The sequence below is a fragment of the Orycteropus afer genome, unplaced genomic scaffold (genome assembly GCF_000298275.1).
Source record: "Orycteropus afer afer isolate SDZICR_OR568_19922 unplaced genomic scaffold, OryAfe1.0 scaffold00053, whole genome shotgun sequence".
Taxonomy (NCBI): domain Eukaryota; kingdom Metazoa; phylum Chordata; class Mammalia; order Tubulidentata; family Orycteropodidae; genus Orycteropus; species Orycteropus afer.
The window spans coordinates 5,370,823-5,395,792 of NW_006921640.1; the positions used below are offsets into that span (position 1 = coordinate 5,370,823).

General features: G+C 37.0%; 1 protein-coding gene and 1 pseudogene across 1 annotated transcript in view; one reads left to right on the plus strand and one right to left on the minus strand.

Annotated features, from left to right (window-relative positions):
- Positions 1-24,970, minus strand: part of HMBOX1 (homeobox containing 1) — a 162,712-nt gene that overhangs the window by 38,675 nt on the left and 99,067 nt on the right. Inside the window, exon 5 of the mRNA XM_042780670.1 lies at positions 16,888-17,041. Coding sequence (XP_042636604.1) covers positions 16,888-17,041 — 154 coding nt within the window. The remainder of the gene's footprint in view (positions 1-16,887; positions 17,042-24,970) is intronic.
- Positions 16,167-16,298, plus strand: LOC122149842 (annotated as a pseudogene).

The window sequence follows — 24,970 nt, forward strand, 5'->3', positions numbered from 1 at the left end:
TTAGGCTGGTCTACTAATGTCTGACATATCAAAGAGCAACCCAATAAAATAAGTATTTCAATGAGGCACTATTATGATCGGGATTTCTATGGTAATGTGTTACACTGTGTTCTCTAGAGAAACAAAACCACTAAAGCTTATTTATATATATATATATACACAGAGAGAGAGAGAGAGAGAGAGAGAGAGAGGGGGAGAGAGAGATTTATCTTAGGAAAATGGCTCACACACTTATAGAAGCTGGCAAGTCCAAAGTTCCTGGATCAAACGTCAAGCTGGAGGCTTTTTCTGACTCTTGCAGCCGAAGAGGCTTAGAAGCTCAGAGCTGGCAGGCAGTATGCCAGCTATTGACTCCAATGAATGACAAATCCAAGATCTCCAGGCTGAATGGTAGATTGTTCACTCACGGACAGTTGTAGGCAGTACAACAGAATCCCGATCCACCGAAGAATGTCTCCTCTCCCAGGATGTCCCTGGCTATCCTGGAAGCAGGCCACACCCCTAGGGAAACTCCCTTTCAACAGACTGGCCACTTAAAACATAGTCATCTGATCCCATCATGGGAACAACCACACCACAACAGCTCAAACCACACATAATTGTGGTCCAGCCAAATTGACACACAGCTCCAACTATCACAGGCACCTAGGTTTTCAAAGCACAGTTTGAAGACGACTTTTAGATGCTTAATACCACTGCAATTAATTACACAGTTCATTCAGGCTTCCTCAACCAAATGGCAACTTAAAAAAAGAAAAAAAAAAGAGGTAGGCTTTTCACCCACAGGTTCACCTTCTAACAATTCCAAACATTCCAATATCAAACACATATGTAAATCTCTGAACATGCTGTTGATTATTTATTCTAGCAATAATTTCTCAATGCACTATTACAAGGCACAGAGAGTCCCACATCTGTCTTGTTCATTATTGCACCCCCCCACGTTTATCACAATGATTGATAAAAGTGAAAGCTCTTTAATTATTTATTGAATTTAAAAAAGAAAAAAGTCACTAATTTTCCATGAAGATTTTTCTACTAGTCTCCCTCAGTATTAATGTTTATACTTCTGTGATGAATTGTATACCTTTCATTGGTGACTTACTACATTCCATACCAGTATTTACTTAATTATGCTTCATTTCAAAGAACAGTATGAGGAAAAGGGAGTCTTTGTTTTATTTAATTGGCTGAGGGACTAGAGAAATGAAAGGTCTATTGTTTGTACAAAATAAAACTGTTGGCAAAGAATCTATAAGAATGGGACGAACTTTTAATCTGCCTAAAAAATACCATGATTATTTCTGTTTTGGCTATTTCTGTTTGACCAAAAAGGAACGAGGAAGTATTATTTGAAAAATTTAAAATGCATTTAATGACAGTTCATCTTCTTACTGGCTATAAGAAATGGATTGGGATAACTTTACTCGTCAGTAAGTGGGAAGTTTTGTTGTTTTTTTCCTCAAATAGTCTAATGGACTGAAATGAGGTCATGTTCAGGCTCCTGCTGTCTCAAATAAATGTTAAGAACTTCCTTCTATTTGCAGAGAAACAGGAGGTATAGTTCATTATGTTCTTCCACCTGAGTCATTCCATAAGCAGTATGAAAAACGATAAACTCTTTTTAAAATTCAACTTCTAGTATCTATTAATTCCAAAACATACAGTGTATTTCTTCAGTATTTTCTATCCTAGGGTAGCTGTAATATCAGAAGAGAGGGAAAGTAAGACCAGTTGCCAGGGGTTGCAGTGATGGTCAGATACCCTAAGGGAGGCCAAGTGTAAATATCCTTGGTCCTAATTCATTATAAACCATGTCAAACAGTAGATTTTAGAGGACTCAACTCTGTCACCACAAAGTGATTTTTGTGAGGGGGAAAAGCAAAATGGTACAGCCTAAGGAAAAATAACAATGAGGCAGCTGAAAGTCATTTTTTTCTGCTGTTTCTGAGTCATTTTGATTGGATCTTTTTTATCATTTAATCATTGAACTGGATTATTATTTATCATTGAGTTAAATCAAAGGTCTTAGAACTTTAACATAAATAGAAAATACTGTGTTATTCTACCCAGGTACCCCCAACGTCCAGGTCTAATATATATTTTTTGAATGAAGAAACGCTAAACAGATTTTTATTGGCTGAGGCTAAAGAATACATTAGAAAATAATCCTTTGGAAAATTCCATTTGAAGAAACACAGAATTTCTTTTGGAAGTGATTTGTTTAATATTTTTGTACTATTTAGTAGCAGGAGGAATACTGATTAAGTAGTGCCTAAGGCATCTGACTACTAACCAGAAGTCTGGAGGTTCAAACCCACCTGCCACTCCTTGGAAGCAAGACTGGAAACTCAAGGAGGGGTCACTATGAGTCGGATCCAACTCGAAGGCAGTGAGTTTTTTTTTATGTTGGTCTTGATTAAATGGCAACTAACAATAACAACAATGTATATCATAAACTAGTTGCCAATGAGTTGACTCTGACTCATGGATGGTACAAATAGTTAAAGCACCTGGCTACTAACCAAAAGTTGGAGGTTTGAACCCACCCATAGGCAGCTTGGAAGAAAGGTCTGGTGATCTACTTCTAAAAATTCAGACACTGATGAAAATCTGAGACAGCACAGTTCTACTCTGACATGCATTAAAAGTCATTGTCAGTCAGAATCTATTTGACACCAAATGACATTGGTGTAAAAGTGATGGTGTGGTGGTGTCTGATCCCCTTGTCTAACTTTGTAAGGGGGGAAAATCACCATCAACATCAGCCCAAGGCTGATTTCTATGGGATGGAGATCAAACATACTCCCATCCTCCAATCATTTTATAAATTCTGACATCAGCTGTCCCTCCCACAGCACTCTCTACATTGCTGCTAGGTGTGATAATTGCAGTGGCCAAAAAGACCTCATAGACATGATTATAGGTTTAATAGGGAAGTACCAAAGTACAACTCAGGGTTAGGATCAGGAAGCTTGTAGGCAAATACTATATTCTCCAATGCAGAGTAGGTATCTCAGCCCTTCTTGGCCATGCAGGGCCACTTGGCCCCAGGCTCCTCTTGGCCCCCTTAGGACAGGGCTCCTCTCTTAGCTCTTGGACTAGCCTCTGTCCTGCTTAGGCAAGTGTTACAAAACTCTTTTAGCTTTGCCGATCAGTGCCTGGAGGTACTCTACTCTGCCAGTAAGCCTCCTGCCTGAAGACACTCAGCTTCCTTGCTCTGTGCGTCAGCACACCCATTGTAGTTGCCTTACTTGGTGGGCCGGGAAGCCTACTGCACTATCTCATGATGTTTTCCTAGTTCTGATGCTGCTATTTTTCTGACATTGCTTTTCACTGTCTCTGGTATTACAGCTCCCTGTTTCCTGGGTCTAGGAGGTTCTCAGCATAGGAACCCTGGATTCAAAGGATGCACTCCACTCCTGGCTATTCTTTCTTGCTGGCATTGAGGTACCCTCTTTGCTTCTGGGAGTGGCTCCCTTTAAGCCTAGCAGTAAGGCAAAACTGACCAGTCCCCTCACTAGGGTTCCATAGACCTTATTTTCATGGCCCCATCACCATAAGGGTTCCATACACGTTATCTGCATTATTAGTAGGCTTTCCAATCCCTTTGGTGGGTCACAAGGAACTTAATTGCTTAGTCCTACCCAATTATTGTGTGAGAGTTACAAGACGATGCATAGTTAAAAGAGCCATATTAAGTAATTCACTATGCAGCGTATGTGTGCTATGTATCGTGCTTAGTACTTTCCATGTATTGTCTTTTGGTACTAAATCACAGCAATCTTACAAGATAGGTACGATGATTATAGTCATAGTATAGCAAGTAATTTGCCAAGGGACATAGTTGATGATAAGAATCAAGACTGGAACCAGAGTCTGTCTAGCTCCAAAGCCTGTATTCTTACTCTTAATCACTACGTCATTAGAAACAAACAAGACAAAAAGTTACATAAAAATATATAAACTTTTCAACATTTAAGGCAAATGACTTACTGCTAAGTTTTATTATTTCTCCCAATCTTTATCTTTGTACATGTATGTGTTTTTAATTGTAAGGAATTTCTTTCTTCCCTGTCTTAACATCATTTCACTTACACTCTTCCTAGAATCTATACAGACCACATCTGTCCTTTTACCGTAACATACCTCTTAATAAGTCCATCACTGACTTAGCCACTTGCTAAAAAGCTATCCTATTTAAATGTAAAGAAGCTGAAATTTTTTTTTTTTACTGAATTTCCCATCTCAATAATACCTTGGTCAGACATGGCTGATCATGATCCTACATGTGAAGAACACATTTTCTTCAGCTAGTTCACTCAATTCAGCAGCAACATAATAAAAGAGAAAATAAAATTTAAGTTTCTTTGCTATAATAAAGCACTAAACAAAGTTTTAATCTTAGAGATAAACTGAAAAGTAAGAGAAGCCAATTTCTTCTAAGTGAGAACATGAGTGTTTCATTTTCTCATTTTATAAGGAAGAAAGGAATTCTAACTTCCTAGACTTATAGGAGGGAGGTGAATAACACATTTCTTTGTATTTTCAGAATTTAATACCCTTAAACTATTTCATGGGAGCTCTGGTAGCACGGTGCCTAAGGTACTTCACTGCTAACCAGAAGGCTGGCGGTTCAAACCCACCAGCCACTCCTCGGAAGAAAGATGGGGCAATCTACTTCCATAGTGATACTGCCTTGGCAACCCAAGGAGGGGTCGCTATGAGTTGGGTCTGACTCAATGGCACATAACAACAACAACAAACTATTTCACAATATAGCATATAAACATAGGAATTGAGAGAACCAGAATACAGATTGTTGTTGTTGTTAAGTGCCATCAAGTCATTTCCGACTCATAGCGACCCCATGCACAGCAAAACGAAACACTGCCTGATCCTGCGCTAGCCCCACAATCCCTGCTATACTTGAGCCCATCATCGCAGCCACCGTGTCAATCCATCTCGTTGAAGGCCTCCCCCTCTTTCGTCGACCCTCCACCCTACCAAGCATGACATCCTTCTCCAGGGAATGGTCCCTCCTTACAACATGACCAAAATAGGTGAGACGAAGTCTGGCCATTCTTGGAATATAGATTAAGTACAGATTAAGTTGGTACACATTAAGCATGCTACTAGAGAACTGCTTTTCTGATAGCACTTAGTTATCATAGATTCAAGTTATCCTGTTGGTGCTGTTAAGCATCACATATTTTCCAAAGATTTAATTCCAGACTGGGAAATATTTTCCTATCAAAAGCCACTGGGTGTCAGAAAGAACAAAGCCTCCCTCTACATATAAAAATTATTTTGAATCAGAGGGTGATACAATTTTTATAACCTGAAGGATCCTTAAAAATTACATCATACTTAGTATTGCTTCAAAAAAATATAAATTGATGAATTTGCTTTTTAAATGGAATAAGAGTATAATATTTCACTTGGTAAGTGTAACACCTAAGAAGAACAAAGGTGGGAAGGTAGAAGGCATGCTTAAGAAAACAGAAAGTGTGCAAGAACATGAGGCCTGAGTGAAATAAATGAATGATGAAACATATAGAAAAATAAATTCAAAGTTAAATAAAAAAAGGACTTTTGTCTTACTCAAGGAGCTCTGATGGTGCTGTGGTTAAGGAACTGGGCTGCTAACCAAAAGGTCAGTGGTCTGAACCCACCAGATGCTCCATGGGAGAAAGATGAGGCAGTCTGCTTCCATAAAGATTTACAGCCTTGGTATCCCTATAGGATTGTTATGAGTCAGAATCGACTTGATGGCAGTGGGTTTGGTTTTGGGTTTTTTGTCTTACTTATCTTTGTATCACAATTCTTAGCATAAAGTTTAGTATGTAGCAGACACTGAATAATGTTTATCAAATGAAAATTAAGAAAGATAGAGAAGGTTAAGAAATCCAATGAGTATGCTTTTTCTTTTTCTTCTTTTAAGCATATTCTATGGTTCACACAGTGTGTTAGGCTGGGTTCTCCAGAGAAGCAAAACCAGTTAAGCTTATATATACAGACAGAGAAAGAGAAATTTATCTTAGGAAAATGGGTCACACACTTATAGAAGCTGGATCAAATGTCAAACTGGAGGCTTTTCCTGACTCACACAGCTGCAGGGGCTGACGAGCTCAAGGTTGGCAGGCAGTATACTGGCTGTTGATGCCAATGAATGACAGATCCAAGACCACCAGGTTGAATGGTGGACTGAGATCACTCACAGACAGTTGTAGGCAACACAACAGGATCCTGATCCACAGAGTGTCTCTTTTCCCCAAGATGTCCATAAACATATTGGAAGCAGGCCACACCCCTAAGGAAACTTCCTTTCAACCAACTGGCTGCTCAAAACATATACATCTGATCTCATCATGGGAATAACCCATATCACAACTGCTTAAACCACTCAGAACTGTGGTCCAGCCAAGTTGACACATAACTCCAACTATCACACGTCTATATATTTAAAACACACAACTTAACCTCATTTCTTCTGTGTACTTAACCAAGTTAGTTAATCTCCCTGAACTAAGAGCTCTTGGTCTAAAAAAAGGAACAGTCTGAACTAAATGATCGTTAGGGTCCTTTCCTTAGTGGCTGCAGCAATGATGAGGTAAATGAAAAAAAAGAAAGTGAGGTTCTTAGCTTAACCCTGGGCTTCTTAAACTGAATCAGTGGCCAACAAATGTAATTTATATGTTTTGTATAATGAGGGCAAATTATTGTTGTTGTTGTTATGTGCTGTCAAGTCAGACCCAACTCATAGCGACCACTCCTTGGGTTGCCGAGGCAGTATTACTACGGAAGTAGATTGCCCCACTTTTCTTCCAAGGAGGGCAAATAATACTAGTATTATACAATTTATCTTTGAAAGAAATTAACCCAGACAGATCTCAATCTCTCATAAGAACACTATATAGGAAAGCATCATAAACATTCTGACTCTAACTATTTTCAGACCAGGTATAATCTTAATGAAAGGAGTGAGTAAATCTCTTACTCTGAGATCTCTATATAGAATAATGATACCAAATAACATTGGGATATTACACAAAATAACACAAAAGAATACTATTGATAAGCAAGAAAAAGGTGATGGTTTTTGCATTGTACAAAGTAGCAAGATTCTCCTCAAGAGTTAAAGAGCTTTTTAGAAAGGTGGGAAAAGCCTATTAAAGAGTACAGCAGTTATTTCTTCATTTTTTATGGTAATTAAAAAAGTCTCAAACTGTAGAAAGCAGAACAAAAAGAATTTTTTCTTTTCTAATTTTGGCTTCATGAAATGGGAGAAGTGGAGAGGACTTCCTGGGTAATTTTTTCTTTTTTTTTAGCCTCACAGTGGCAATTAAAGGTAATAAAAGAATAACCGGGAGCATCACCTTGAAAACAGGACAGGTTAACATCACTAGGAGACCAGTATAAAAGAATACAGAAGAAACAGATCTTCCAGAGCCTCTACAAGCTTGAACCTAAACTGACCTTTTTGCCTGTATTTTACTTATATGAAAGTGTGTGCCACTTATGGGCATGCCTTCATAATTCAATGTATGTCACAGTTAGGAGTCTAGGAAAATAAATGTTCTATGCAGGTCAAGGTTTTGATGACTGGTAGAACAGATTAGGCAAGTTTGCACTGCAGTTGTCTGAACCACACCCAGTCTGCAGTTAAATATAGAACTTAGTTTCTGGAATTATTGGTCTTCTTAACCTCCACAGTCCAAGTATTCACTGAAAAAATTAAAAGCAAAAAGACGAAAGGAAAGACATTGAAACCGAAGTCCAAGTACTAATAAACTGTCCTGGGAAGAATTCCAAAACGCAGTAAAGACCAATAGAATTAAATTACAGAAACCTCAAGCAACATTCTGAAAACAACTTTACAAACCGATCTGTCTCTTCCATGCTAATTCTCCCAGTATGTATGACACACTTGTATAAAATGCATTTGTGTACCAGACCATGTCTCTAGTTCAGATTCTATATTAATTCGCCTATAATTTAATTTTGGTTTGGTATAGTATTGTGGTTGTAATGCTATTTTTGTTCATGAAAAAGCACTTTCATCCAAAGAGCCTATTTTTAGATGCTTCAAATTTCTGGGAAGAGATATTCACGCTTAAGCTGAAATTTTTAATGCTGATTCCTTGCCTGCTGGGGAGGGTATTTTGTGTTAATTTTTGTAAGTTGTTTTGGAGATAGATAATGGCTAAAACAACAATGAAAATGTTTTCTTTATTATTTCAAAGGATTTCTGGTCTTATTAATGATTCTAAGTACTAAGATGCTATTGTTTGCTGAAAATGAAAATCTAAAAGGAACAAAAATTTATTACAGGTGTACTGTTTCTATAAAAAATTTAAAACATGCAATGGTTTTAATTACAAATACATACCAAAGTATTCAGAATTTTGGATTCATTTACCGGACACAACCAAATACAGAGTCATCATTCAGCCACCTTTGTTAACAATGTCACCAGTAAGTGACAATATACATAGTCTGATCCAAAACTAGTGCTTTAACTATAGTCTATTTCTTCTTCCAGTCACAGCTGCGTTTTCTCACATTGCTTCCTGTATATAGTCAAAGCTTTTTCCAAGACTTTGCCACTTTTTTCTATCTTGCTTAATTAGGCTGAACAACTTATAAAGAAATAAGAAGGTTTTCTTTACCTTTCTTCTTTGAGACCAGAATTGGCATAAAAACCGGGTCTCTCTCTTTATCCCAGACATACACCTTAACACTCCAGAGTCAAATCTGTTTCCAAAGCCAAAGGACTCCCGATTCTTACGCAGTGAAAGATTAATAAGGAAAAAATGCATTAGAAGCCTTGCTCCTGAGGCCATTAAGCTTCCCAAACTTCTGACCAGAGACTCTAAAAACTTTTCAGGTCTACTGAAAACCCTAAATGTATCTCTAAAATGTATCTCTAACTCTTCCACTTTGCCTCATACCTCAGTAAGTACTGTATTTATGAAATTGAAAGAACAGAAGAAAAAATTTGAGCCTCAAGTTGCAAAACTGAAGGATTCTATGGGCAAAATAGTGAACAGTGCAGGAAACATCAAAAGAAGGTGGAAGGAATACACAGGGACATTGTACCAAAAAGAACTGGTTGATGTTCAGCTATTACAGGAGGTAGCATGCACATGATCAAGAAGTGATAGTATCGAAGGAAGAAGTCTATGCTGTGTTGAAGGTAAAAAGGAAAGGAAAATACAAGGCTTCAGGAATTGATATAATGCCAACAAAGAGGTTAAAACAAACAAATGCAATGCTGGACGCACTCACACATCTGTGACAAGAAATCTAGAAGACAGCTACTTGGCCAACCAACTGGAAGAGATCGATATCTGTGCCCATTCCAAAGAAAACTGATCCAACAGAATTCAGAAATTATCAAATGGTATCATTAATATCACAAGCAAGTAAAATTTTGCTGAAGATAATTTAAAAACAGTTGCAGCAGTATATTGACAGGGAACTTCAAGAAATTTAATCTGGATTCAGATGTGGATGTGGAACAAGGGATATCATCATTGCTGATGTCAGAAGGATCTTAGCTGAAAGCAAAGAATACCAGAAAGATGTTTACCCTTGTTTTATTGACTATGCACAGATGCTTGACTTTGTGGATCATAACAAATTATGGATAACACCGAGAAGAACGAGAATTCCAGAACACTTGATTGTACTCATGAGGAACCTGTACATAGATCAGGAGGATGTCTTTCGAACAGAACAAGGGGATACCACATGGTTCAAAATCAAGCAGGAGTGGGTCAAGGTTGTATCCTTTCACCATACTTATTCAATTTGTATGCTGAGCAAATATCCTAGATGCTGGACTATATGAAGAAGAACACAGCATCAGGATTGGAGGAAAGACTCATTAACAACCTGTGATATACAGATGACACAACCTTGCTGAAAGTGAAGAGGACTTGAAGCCCTTACTGATGAAGATCAAAGACTTCTGCCCTCAGTATGGATTATACCTCAACATAAAGTAAAAATCCTTACAACCAGACCAATAAGCAGCATCATAATAAATGCAGAAAAGACTGAAGTTGTCAAGGATTTCACTTTACTTGCATCCACAATCAATGCCCACAGACATTCTTGACAGTAGTCAAGAAATCAAATGATGTATTGTGTGAGCAAATCTGCTGCAAAAGTTCTCTTCAAAGTGTTCAAAAGCAAATACGTCACTTTGAGGACTAACGTGTGCCTGACCCATGTCATATTTTCAATTGCCTCATTATGCATGCAAAAGGTAGACAATGAATAAAGTAGATCAAAGAATTGATACCTTTGAATTATAGTGTTGGCAAAAAATACTCAATATACCAGGGACTGCCAGAAGAACAAACAAATGTCTTGGAAGAAGTACATCCAGAAAATTCCTTAGAAGTGTAGATGTTGAGACTTTGCCTCACATACTTTGGACATGTTTATCAGCAGGGACCAGTCCCTGGAGAAGGATATCATGCTTGGTAAAGTAGAGGGTCAATGAATAATAGGAAGATCCTCAATGACATGGATTGACACAGTGGCTGGAATAATGGGCTCAAACTTAGCAATTTTGAGGATGGCCCAAGTTCGGGCAGTGTTTCCTTTTTCTGAATGTATGGTCACTATGAGTAAGAAACAACCTGATGGGACTTAATGACAACATATCCATACAATGGAATATTAGTTTGCAATAAAAATGAATCAAGTACATGATACAACACGGTTGATCCCTGAAAACATTATATTGAGTGAAAGAAGCAAGTCACAAAACATTAAGTGTTGTGATTCCTTTTATATGAAATGTCCAAAATATGCAAGAGTATATATAGTGAAGCTAGATTAGTGGAGGCCTAGGACTAGAAAGGGTCCGGGGGAAAGAAGAGTGACTGCTAATGGGTATGAAAGTTTTTGGAGAAGGTAATGAAAATGTCCTGAAATTGATTATACTGGTGTTTGCATAACTGTGAATATACTAAAAACCACTGAATTATAACTTTAAATAGGTAATGCATACACAGAAAAAGATTACAGGGGTATACTTGATTCTTTTGATTTTATATTTGTATCTTTTTCCTCTGGTACTAAAAATCTTAGTTCCTAATAATATGATTATTTGTTTTATCTATACTTACTATCTTTCTGAGGGGGCTCTGGTAGCACAGTGCCTCGGGCATCTCACTGCTAGCCAGAAAGTTGGTGGTTCAAACCTACCAGCCACTCTGCGGAAGGAAGACTGAGCAACATACTTCTGTAAAGATCCATGGCCTCAGAAACCCAACAGGGGTGGCTGTGAGTCAGAATCGACTTGATGGTAGTGGGTTTGGTTTTTCTTTTTTAATTATCTGTCTCTCCCTATATATATGTATATATACACACGCACAAACACACAATGATACTTAAAGAACAGTATCAAAATTATCAGAAGTATGTATCTTTCTTTATTGTAAAAATATTTTGTAGTTCTTTTTATTTTTAACCTATATCCCACAAAAAGCTCTGGTGGCTTAAGTGCCTAAAGCATTTGACTGTTAACCAGAAGGCTGGCAGTTCAAACCCCCAGCCACTCCCCTATAGTCAATTTACTGCATGGTAAAGTTATCTGATAAGGAGCCCTGACTGGCACAGTGGTTAAAGTACTCAGCTGCTACCTGAAAGGTAGGTAGTATGAACCCATCAGCCACTCCCTGAGAGAAAGATGTGGCAGTCTGATTCTGTAAAGATGTAAAACCCTGAAAACACTCTGGGACAGTTCTACCCTGTCATGTAGGGTTGCTATGAATCTGAATCAAGTTGACAGCAGTGGGTCTTTTATTTGATATAGTTCTTCAGTGTTTCAAGTCACCAACTTCATACGTTGTTAAGGTTGCTTCTTCCATTTTAGTTATTTTTTAGGGATCACTCTTTTTTTTCCCTTATCTTAAAGTTTGTTTTATAATTATGTAAGCTATTTACACAGTCATAACATCAAAACAAGGTATATTTAGAGAAGACTAGCTCTGGTAGCGTAGTGCCTAAGGTACCTGACTGCTAACCAGTAGGCTGGCAGTTCAAACCCACCAACCACTCCTCAGAAGGAAGATGGGGCAATCTACTTCTGTACTGATACCGCCTCAGAAACCCAAAGAGGGGTCACTGTGATTCAGGGCCAACTCGATGGCACATAACAACAACAACAGCTTTTATCCCTGTCTCCTCCAACCTTTTGCTCTTCTTCTATTGATAACCATTTTATTTATGATTTATGTCCCATTTTAAAATAAATTATAAGCCAATACATAAAATGATATCATATTATAAAGTTGACTCAGTCTTTTTTTTTTTTTTTTTCCTTTTTAAATTTAACATTACATGCTGGAGATCACTTTACATAGAGATAATCCTTTTTTCACCTAGATGGTAGGTATGCCCTTATGTGAGCCTGGATACCCAGTATATACCATACTTTATTCACCCAAGCTTCTAATGATAGACATGTAAGTTATTTTAGAATTTTAATATTATGATTTATGATTGAGTAATTTTCCACTAAGAGCTTTGGTGCTGCAGTGATTAAGGCACTCCGCATCTAAGCAAAAAGGTCATCAGTTAGAACCCACCAGTCGTCTATGGCAGAATGAGGAGGCAGTCTGCTTCTGTAAAGATTTACAGCCTTGGAAAGTCTACAGGAAGTTCTACTCCATCCTGTAGGGTCACTATGAGTCAGAATCAACTCAATGGCAGTGGGTTTTGTTTGGGAATATTCTATTGTATGTATACACCACATTTTGTTTATCCATTCATCTTCTGATGGACATTTAGGTTGTTTCTACTTTCTGGTTATTATGAAAAGTGCTGCAATGAACATGGGTATACAGGTTTCCCTAGTGTTTTCACTGGCTGATTTTCTAAAACATATTTCCAAGTCTTTCTTTTTAGTCTGTCTGCTTTATCTTATGGCTACACTTTAGGTACATTTGCTGGTGATTGAACCTAGGTTTCTTGCATGGAAGGCAAGAATTCTATCACTGATCCATGACTGCCTGCCCTCCTTTATGTATTAGGGATAAACAATAAACTGCAAATATTTTTTCTAAGTTGTCTTTTTACTTTGCTCACATTATTTTCTCTCCCAATGTCTTTCTTTTAATTTATGTAATCAAATCTATCAATTCTTTGCCTTATTGTTCTTGTATTTTTAATCATAGGTGGGAAATCTCCCTCTATTTCCAGGATACAGAGGAATCACCCACTATTGTATCTATTACTTACATATAATCAATTTTTTGATTCATATGAAAGTTATCTGGTATACAGTGTGAGGAACTAAATCATTTTTTTTACTATTATGTCAACACATCTAAGTAACAATTACATTGCTAGTTTTACAGTCTGTATGTAAGTATTCATTCACAAAAGGCTTTTACATTTTTGTAAAAATGCCAGGTAAGATAAAGTTAAACCAAAGATAATCAACTTCTGTATCAGATACTTATTAATTAAAATTAAGACTAAAAAGAGAAAATTAAGACTAAATGGGAGTCTCACATAGGGTGAGTGCTCTATACCTTTACAACTAAACTTAATTCAGTCAGTGATTCTGTAGCTAGTTCTTGTTTCTAGCCTTTGATGAAATTCTGGAAATGCATTAGGAGTATCACCAATCATTATTAATGCTATCAATTTTTAATTCTTTCTCACACCGATATAATGTGATAAGTGTATACTGGTATCGTCACGAAAAAAGTAAACAGCTATCATAGTACAATTAAATATTTTATTGCCAAGAAACTAATACCCAAGCCCCCGACCCCATAACCTAAAGGAAAATATACAATATTACAAACATTCTAAGTTACATATTAATTTAATTTCATCTGCTATGTAATGAAAGGATATGATACGTTCTAAAGAGATTTTAAATGAATCAAAATTTCCAGATGAGTCAAGAAAAGCAGATTTTAAATGTCAGGTCTCCAGAACAATAAAGTCTTACTCTGTCAACTTTAACTACTCAAGCATATAAGCATTCATTATTCAATGAATGACTTCCACTCTTATCTATAATAAAGAGAATGAGAAAGGGACATCAATGGATAACTTATAGCCTCATTGTGGCCACTGGATCCAACCTTTTCCTGAAGCAAAGTTTTTAATTTCAATTTGATCAAAAGAACAAATACATGATCTGAATTTCAGTATTTTAAATATCCTTCTCTAACTTTCAGGTAGAGATGTTAATAAGCTGGGAAATAATGAAGTCAGGAAGAGAGATGTAAAAAGTCCTAAATAACATATAATTCAATACTTGCTGTTAAAAATTCTCATTTAGAGATTAGGAAGTTAGAGCTCAGAGATTGATGCCTACACAGTTGCAAAGATGGTTAACAGCAAAGCCAAGACCAGGTTTCAGGTCTTCTTACTCTGAGTCAAATGCTCGTCCACTATACCTATCTACTAGTCATAATAGATAACTGGAATGACATAAAGTTGGCTCAATGCAAAATATCAGCTTGGAAGTTAAATCTAGTTTTAAACATTCTATTCCATTTTTTTCTATTAATTAAATTATTGCGGCATCTTGATAAGAAAATCACTTGTTTTCACCTCTAGCTAATTAACTTTTTTTCCTACATTTAATCTTAGTTCAGTGTAGTAAATTACATAGTATGGCTTTTCTAGTCATAGTCTTTGTAACTCCCATGGGATTACTGGGTGGGACCATGCAATTTAAACTCCTGATTGTTAAAGTCATCCACCTGGGGTATTTCTGGTAGAGCAGCATGAAGCAATCTTTATAAAAGATTAAAAGTTTGCTCGTTCTCAGGTGTGTAGAACTCTGAGGTTGGGTTTGGTTGGTTTTGCCACTCTGCCAGGCTGAAAATGAGCCCTCCTAGAGGCAGAAGAACTCTCACTACCAGCTGAGAGAGATGCACTGCTGAGACAGTCTTGCTACTGAGAGACACCCAGCTGGGAGAGAGACGCTCGGCTCGGAGAAATGCCTGGCTGAGAGACAACTGTAGTGGAACCAAGAGGCATGAAACAGAGTGGCAGGCTTACCTGGTCCACAGAGGCAGAGGCCAGGATGAGAGGCCAAGGGCACACAGAGGGGAGATTGTCCTGACCAAAAAACTGTATCCTGAGTGCATCCCTGAGTTTGAAGTGTAGCCTGTTGCTTCCCTAATAAACTCCATAATCTGTGAGTTCTGTGTGGCCACTGCAGTGAATTACTGAACTTAGCAGAGAGGTGGTGGGTGCCACAGGAGGGATGGCTGGTGTCCAGGTTGGTAAGAGGGCTGGAGGGTGGTGGCATGTCTGGCCTCATAGGAACAGGCCCTGGGCTCCTGATGATGATTCTGTCTTCCTCTTGTGAAGTTGGAGATGGTCAAAAGATGCTGCTTCCCTGCCCCTTTAGCACTTAGGAAACAAAGATTTTTCCACTGGAAAATCATTACCTGATTGCATATAAAATTCTCCATAAAAATAAAATTCTATTAACATTACTTATAATTAGGTAAATAAGGATAATGATACAGTAAGATCTATACTAAATACATTGAGCATTTCACAATCATATTTAATTAACTTACACTATTTCAGGTGGAAAGGCTGAAGCTAAGGTCAAATTCAAGTTAAAAAAGTACTGAGTACCTACTATGGATCAGATGTATTGGTGCTAGAGTCATTGGATAAATTACCAAATCAGAGTCAAGACAAGTATTTCTAACCTTTGGGCCATAAACTTAATTAGACCATACTCCTTTACTGAAGAATGCTGTCTAAGTGACCTCCTATACAACTACATAGTATTTTTTTTATGAAAATAGGACTTCAAATAATTTTTCCAAAAAATTAATACAACGATCTAAACTCAGAAAAAATACTTCTTCCACGACAATCACAAAAGGACAAATATGGTTTGATCTCATTAATATGAAACACCCAGAATAGGCAAATGTACAGAAATCAGAGTTTAATAGTAGTTACCAGGGGCAGGAAGGAGAGGGGAAAAAGGTAAGCATTATTTAGAAAGCACTGAGTTTCTATTTATAGTGATGAATAATTTAGCAATGGAGACTGGTGATGGTTGCACAACATGATTGTCGTAAGTGGTCTCACTCAATCAGTCTCACTAAAAATGGTGAACTGGCAAATATTTAAAAATACCTACATTTTTTGCTTCTCGGCCTTTTGGTTAAGATCAAGTGTAAAAATACCTATATTTTTAAAACAGTAAAAATATTTTCCTGAAGCTCTTACATTCCTGAGGCCAAACGTTAACTTCCTCTTGTTGTCAGGTACTGCTGAGTTGATTTTCCACTCACAGTGATCCATGTAACAGAGTGGAAGTGCACCATAGAGTTTTCTAGGCTATAATTTGTGTGGGAGGAGATCATCAATCTTTCTCCCACAGACCTGCTAGGTGGGTTCTAATCACCAACCTTTTGGTTGGCAGCAGAGTATTTCATTGTTGTGCCACCAGGGCTCCTTAGATGCTAACAACAGCTTTGTTGTTGTTGTCGTCTGCCATTGATTTGATCCCAACTCATAGTGATCCTATAGGACAGAGTAGAACTGTCCTATAGAGTGTCTCAGGTTGTTATCTTTACAGGAGCAGAGCACTAGGTCTTTTCTCCTGTGGAGCAGCTGGTGGTTTGAAACGCTGACCTTTCAATTAGTAGTTGGCAATTAACCATCATGCAACCATGGCTCCTTAGCTACAAGTTTATAAATATTGAATGCTAAGATCACTTTTATTTCAATAATATGTTTACAATAATAGTTCAAAATGCTTTAAAGATGGAACCCACATTCCAAATGAAAATTGTCCAAAATGATCCAGAGTTTATCTGTTTTCTAAGTTTGAGAGATTTTCATTAGGAAAATGAAATTTACCTTTCCATGACAGCCAGGCATTCCTTTCTCCAGGTAAATCGACTACCCCGTCTTAGTCGGAAGGTGCCAGATGTGGCAGAGACTGGAGGAGGTGTTTGTCTCCACTCTGGGTCTTCTACTGGAATGGGAGCAGGTCTCATACTTAGTGTAGCCCCTGAAATAAGGATATTTTTAGCAAATAACTTGCAAATTCTTAAAACTAATATGAAAAATATCACGAGATCAAGAATAACCTTTTGTCCTTCCATCAAAACCTGAAGGCCTAGTATGTATGATATTTGTATTGAAAAATATTTCAATAAAATCCAAAGTTACTTTAAGCCAATAGTTCTTCTTTAAAAAGTCTATCATTAATAAAACACTTAAGATATGTCATTTTTCACAGTTTGTCATTTGTCTTCTATATTCACTTTTTGCATTTTTCAAAACAAAGCACCAAATCTGTCTCCTTATGTGAATAGTGAAGTATGGTCTTTGGCCTAGTGACAACTTAATCAATGTACCTTCCTCTGAAAAAAAAAAAAAAAAAGCTTCTCCCAAATTCCTTTTTGACAGTTTTAATCATTTTGAACAATATGCCCTATATTTTCAGAACTTTTCATTATCACTTTCTATTATTATAAGAAATGTATAAATATGTAACTTATAACTTATATAACTTTCTATTGTTGAGCAAATGGAGCACTTAATGAATGTATGCAGATAGGCAAAGAATTTAAAATAATTCTACTTGTTGTAAGCTCTTAATAAAAAAAGTCAATTACAGCATCAATGAGAAGATACTACATAACATGCTTTTAGTCTAACTAAATCGGGTCTCCATATATCTACTACTACCTGTTGATACTATACTATTTTTTTTACCTCCTTAATGCAGTAAAATCTCAATGAAAAAAATCTGTAATTGAGATATTTTACGAATTCAGACTAGCCTTTTCTCAAATGGCTTGAACTAATGTATTTATTCATTCATTTTACATTTCACGAACCCCTTTTACATGGCTTATTCTAGGTTAGAAGTTAGTAATAAAACATGAACAGCAACATCGTCTCTGACCACCAGAGACTTGTCTCAAAGAATGTTCATACATAGGCTATGCTTTCATAAAGTTCCATCCTTGGCTCCTTATTCTTATTTCACTCCTTACAAGGTTAAATTTATCTTCCTAAAGCATAATTCTGATCTCATCATTTCTCTGATTAAAAAACCTTCAAAAAGTTTCTATACCCTATGGAATGAAATTCAAATTCTTTATACAGTCCTAGAAAGATGAGTTAGAACTGTGGATTTTATATACATATTAATAAATATCTATTTATTTCTTCATGTTGTTGTTGTTATGTGCCGTTGAGTCGGACCTGACTCATAGTGACCCCTCCTTGGGTTTCTGAGGCAGTATCACTACGGAAGTAGATTGCCCAACCTTCCTTCTGAGGAGTGGCTGGTGGGTTTGAACCACCAGCCTTCTGGTTAGCAGTCAAGTGCCTTAGGCACTATGCTACCAGAGCTCCCTTATTTCTTCATAATAGGGCTCAAACTTTATTATATCTTGCAATCAATACCACAAATAGTTTTGCTACTTCGATATACACAGATCTATTTGTAGATCCTCTTCTTAATGACTACATCTTTATTTGTATTCTTACAAGATACCCAACATTTTCCACAATCTGGACTCTCCCCTCCAAACCTGTTGTCTTTCCCATCTCAGTAAATGGTACATTTATTCTTCCAATTGCTCAGCCCCAAAATCTGACTCACCTTTGACTTGTTTATCCCACATACTACGCATCCGATTCACAACCAAATCCTACGAGTTTTATCTTCATAATAATCCAGACTCAGACCAATTTTTATTATCTTCACTGCTATCACTTTAGAACAAGTCAACATCATTTCTCATGATCTTAACTTCCTATGATAGGTTCCAAAGACAGCCCTTCGCAATAAGTCACACCTCTTAGCAATCATGCCCTTATGAAATCTGGGCTGGTACTAGGACATGTTTTTGATAAAAGGAAGTAGGAGAAGTGATGATGTGTGACTTTCGAGGCTAGCTAGTAAAATGCTTTGCAGCTTCTGCCTAGGTCTCCTGAAATGCTGGGTCTGGAGAAAATGAGTTGCCACATAATAGGTCCGACAAACCTGAGACTATAATGTTGTAAGGAACCCCACACTATTATTAGTATTAATTTTTTATATTGAACATCTCTTCTTGTTTACTGACTGTTATATTTATTTTCCTGTGAATTCATATCTTTTTGTCCCTTTTTTGGGGGGGTTATCCAAATTATTCTTAATGGTATGTAGAAACCATATTAATTGCTAGTCATATAGATTATAATTTTTTTCCAGTTTGTCACTTGTCTTTTATCATTATTTATGGTGTTTTATTTTTTCATCTTAATTTTTATATAGTAAAATATTTCATATCTCTTTTATGATGTACGGGTTTTGTGTAGCTCAGTATTTTTTTTTTCCTGAATACATATGTACTTTCTATTGGGTGTGATATAAAGCATATATTTAACTTTTTTCTCAAATGGATAACTGTGTCACCATAGACATTCATGCTTAAAAATGGTTGGCAAACTATGGCCCACTGCCTGTTTTTAAAAATAGTTTTTTACTGGAACAATCATGCTGTTTCATTTACATACAGTCTATGGTTGCTTTTGCACTACAGCGGCAGAGGTGAGTCGTCGTGACAGATCATAGAGCTCACAAAGCCCAGAGTACTATCTAGCCTTTTACAGGAAGTGTTTGCTGACCCCTGGCTTTAAAACATTCTTTGTCTATCTACCATGAAGCTCTGAACTGAACCCTTCTCTAGATGGTTCAAGAAAGAGGGCTCCATCCTATCAAAATAACCTGGGAATTAGGTCCGGGACTAATCAAAGTTAACTAGTTTGTAAGTAGGAACTAGATGGCTAGAGGGTATCACAATCTTTTTTTAGTACTTATTTGAAAGCAAGCAGAGATTATAGGATAGCAAACGCTCTGGGAGCCTACCTACGTAATATATAAGTTTGTTCTACAGCCAGGGTCAAAAAAAAGTCCAAATCACAGACAAATTGCTATCATGGTTGATCAAGATGGAAGCACAAATAAACTGGGCAAGGTAATAGGTCCTCTCATCCAAAGCCTAGTTCTGATAAAGGGACACAGAGTTTCAAGGCTTGAGTGAGTGGACTATAGGAAAGAGAGCAGTGAATTTCAAGTAATAGGCCACATCAATAACTGTGGCATGCATTCTTAGGTAAGTAAGAGTGATAAATTGGTACAATAGAACAGACAATATAAGGAATCTTAACGGAATCGCCCTCTTTTCCTTCTTTCATTTCTCTTGACTGGTAAAAATACTTATGACGCTTTTGTCAATTCTTCTGTGCCAGATAGTATCAGTAATAAATTCAATGGTGTGATAATTTAGAGCCTTTTCTAAAATAATCGATTTTTGGCTAAAGTTAAACCATACAAATTCATGGCTATTACTAAAAAAAGAGGGAAAAGCAATCAAGATTGATAGAGTAAACCAACTGGTAACAATGGTTCTTTCTCAGTATTGAAGACTGCAGATAATACTATGCTTCTTCATAACATTTTGTATTTTCCAGATTTTCTATAAGAAAGAAATGTATTTGAAATAAAATTGGTCAGGAAGAAAAAAAAAAGGGAGAAAGGGAAGGAGGGAAGAAGAGAGAAAAGTAAATAGTGGTCTAATTACTTTGAAAGAAATCAAAACATCTATGCACAGAAGTGGAGACTGGATAATTTCGAACTTGTAAACATACTTCATTTAAAACGATATTATCACTCTACTTTTTAAGTTTTTTCTTCTTGTTCCTTTTTCTTCCTCAATGCGGCAGTAGCTAAAAATAGCAGAAGCACTGTGCAAACACTCCAACACAAACAGATTGTTCTAGAAACCTTACTTTATCTTGCTTCAGTTGAAACAGTTGGAGAGCCATGAATAATCTAAGGGTAGGCTAAAAATTATTGATTCTGACAGAAAAATTCAAAGATACTAGAATGCAGAGACAATGTACATAATACTTTAAATTCCTATGAAATAAAATACAGGCTTTCTGAGTATGCTAAAGATTCTGACAGGAAAACTATGCTATGTATATTTTTTACATATCTGGACTCCTATTGAAAAAAAAAAAAAAAGTAGTTTACATATTCATCTAGCAAATCTACACCCAGGAGGAAAATAAAAAAAGAACAAAAATACTCCTCATAACATGCTGACAGATTTCTAAATTTTGGTAAATGTTGTATTTGTACATATGATAATTTTCTTCCTTATCAGGGTTAGCTCTAGTAAGCCTTTAACAATCATCTAACAAAAGAGTGACAACAAGCATGTCATTAAGACTCTGTCCATAGAAACTAGATCTCCAAAAGTAATTTTTCATCTTCTCCCATGTCACACATGTGATTTCCTTGGGGCTCTGACACTCTGTGACAGTGAAGGATGAAGCATTACTTCTGATCTCCAAATTTTCTTCATGTTCTTGCTATCTAACCCTCCTCACAAACTTAATTTAATTGTTTAACGTAGAAGTATGCTGAATCAATGCCATGAGCCAAGAGGAATTCAGTAAACTCTATCTACCGCAGTAACATCTATATCAGACAAAGAAAAAGATGACTGAGCTTAACTTGATCAAATAAAGAAGCTTTTAATGTCAGTCATTCTTAAGTTAATGTTCACTTCTTTTAAAAAACAGGCATTTTCTTATAAATGTTTTCATAAGAAACAGGATAAAATGTATTTGATGAGCTTCCATCACTATTGATATGCTTTAGCAGACTTTGAGTCATGCTGGCAAATTCTGTTGATGGGTCTGTTTATCAGAGAACTACACTGTAACTGCTGGATTATCAGTAAAAATAACCTAAATAGCGACTCTTACTTTGCTTGCTCAGTCCACTTAAAAAGAAACTCAGAAGAATCTACGTTGAAATAGATCCAGAGCAGAAGCTGAAAAAGAAAACTTCAATAAAGGTAGGCAGAGAGAAATGCACTAAGGCCCAGGTATAGAGGCACAGAATGTACAAACATATTTTGTTCGTTCTCTAAATGTTTAAATTTACAGAGGAAAAAAGTACTTTTTCATTTTCTGATTTTCCTTTAAAAAATTTTTTTCCCAGAATATATGCAAAAAGATGGTATTACTTGTATTTCTTCTGATGAGCCATCTATTTTGGGCAGAAAAAAATTTATGAAATAAAGATTACAAAAAAAATCACTGGAATCTTATTTTCTATTTAACTATCTCTCAAAAGTAGCAGATCTAGACTATATCAATCTAGGTTCTTCAGTTTTTTTAAATCTTAAAAACTATTAACAAGGTGAATGAAGGGGCCCTGGTGTTGGGCTGCTAACCAAAAGACAATGGTTGAAATCCGCCTGCTGCTCTGCAGAAGAAAGAAGTGGCAGTCTGCTTCCGTAAAGATTAAAGACTTGGAAATCCTATGGGGCAGTTCTACACTGTCCTACAGGTCACTATAAGCTGGAATCAACTCAATGGCAGTAGGTTTGCTTTTGGTTGGTTATAAACATGGCACATTGACTTTGTTGTTGTCCCTTTAATTATATTTTATATGTATTTTTGAATATATAAGTACATGGTACAAAATTTAGAAAGAAACAAAAGATTCCATAGTGAACAGTCTCCCTCCTACCCCTTGTACTCCCACTTACCTGGTTCACCCTCCACAAAGCCATCTATCAGTTCCTAATACAGGCTTCAGGAGATGTCTGAGCATACGTGTGTGTATGTACACATGTGTATATGCATGTATAAATTCCCTCTATACAAATAGTAATATACTCTATATACTGTTTTGTACCTTACTTTATGAAATTCTATACCACCAAATAGAAATCCAATTCAGAGACAACAGTCTTTCTTTTAGAAAAGGGGAAAAGACAAGCTATAAATCAAACTCACTGCTGTTGAGTAGGATCCAACTCATAGTGACCCCTCCTTGGGTTTCCGAGGCAGTATCACTACGGAGTAGATTGCCCAGTGTTCTTCCGAGGAGTGGCTGGTGGGTTGGAACCACCAGCCTTCTGGTTAGCAGTCAAATGCCTTAGGCACTACACTACCAGAGCTCCCAGACGACCTATACAGACTTTTATCATTATATTGTATAGATATACTATAATTGATTTAACCAATTTTCTACTGCAGCATGTTTAGGTAGAATCTAATAATTTCTGTACTTACTACTACAAAGAAGATTCTAAAGTACTCTAAGCAACTACTGACTACAGTAGATAAGTCATTCTTAGAAATCAATGTAATTTTAGCCCATCTTATGCAAAAATCATAGTAGCCCCAATGTGTTCATGGAATAAGAAGAAACAATACTATTCTGTAATTAAAATGAAAAGTTCTTTTAAAGTCAACTCAGTAACTACATTTTACCTGCAAATAACTCTATGCCATATTCGTTCTTATAATAAAGGTTAAAATGTTGTGCTGTTGTTATGTGCCATCAAGTCGGACCCAACTTATAGCGACCCCTCCTTAGGTTTCTGAGGCAGTATCACTACACAAGTAGATTGCCCAACCTTCCTTCCAAGGAGTGGCTGGTGGGTTTGAACTACCAGCCTTCTGGTTAGCAGTCAAGTGCCTTAGGCACTATACTACCAGAGCTCCTAAAGGTTAAAATACAAATAAAAAAATTTTAAATATATAAATTTCAATTTAGGAACTATGGTGGTGCAGTTGCTTGCTAAACAAAAGCTGGCAGTTCAAACCCACCAGCCATGCCACAAGAGGAAGATGAAACAGTTTGAAAGATGAAACAGAGATGGGGCAATCTGCTTCTTTAAAATTAGATCCTTGGAAAGCCTATAAGGCAGTTCTACTCTGTCCTAAATGTTTCTATGAGTTGGAATCAACTCAAATGGCAGTGAGTTTGGTTTTTTTTTTGTTGTTTAAATTTCAGTTGCTGCTGTTACTGTTCTTAGGTGCTACTGAGTCAGTTCTGACTCACAGAGACCTCAATGAACAACAGAACAAGACAATGCCTGGTCCTGTGTCATCTTTACTCATTGCTATGTTTGAGCCTATTGTTGCAGTTACTGTGTTAATTCAACTTGTTGAGGGTTGTGGTAGTTAAGTTTGTGTGCCAACTTGGCTGGGCCTGGTTGAGTGGCTGGGCAGCTGGAGGTAGTTATTCCCCATGATGAGACTGGTAATCAACTCCATGGTAGAATCTACTGTAAGCAGCTGAGTAGCTGCCTTATGGATGTGGTCTGTTTCCTGCATATAAGGAGAAGCCTTGGGGTATGGTCTCTAGCTTATGGGACACTTGAACGCTGCATATGTCGTTGTTCAGCAGCCTGCCATGCTCTGCCGACCTTGGGACTTTTAATGGACTTGAATTAACGGTCTGCTGTGTGTTTTGGTAATATCGGGACTATGCCTTTTTACTTGTCAACCTTGGGCTTGTCAGTCTCAGCAGCCAGCAGCTGAGTGAAGAAAACCCTCTAGCTTCAATGGGCCGGGAGCAGGAGGCAGAGTTGAAGGCCAAGGCTGAGGGGCTTTCACCCAGGCGCTAGAGCCTGGCACTCTGAACTCGGACTTAAACCCTCCAAACTGTTAGAGAATAAACTTCTATTTGTTCAAGCCATTCCATTTGTGGTATATTCTTGTCAGAGTGGTACTAGGTAACCAAAACAAGGGTCTTCCCTTGTTTTCCTAACCCTCAATTTTACTAGCACAATGTCATTCTTCAGAGACTGGTCCCACCTGATAACATGTACAAAGTACATAAGACAAAGTCTCACCACGCTTACTTCTAAGTACCATTTTGGTTGTACTTCTTCCAAAAAGGATTTGTTTGTTCTTCTACCAGTCCACAGTTTAGTATTTTTCACCAACACCATAATTCAAATGCATCAAGTCTTTTTTGATCTTCCTCCTTCACTGTCCAGCTTTCACATGCATATGAGACAACTGTAAATGCCACGGCTTGGGTCAGGTGCACCTTAGTCCTCAAGGTAACATCTTTGCTTTTTAATACTTTACAAGGTCTTTTGCAGCAGATCTGCCCCAA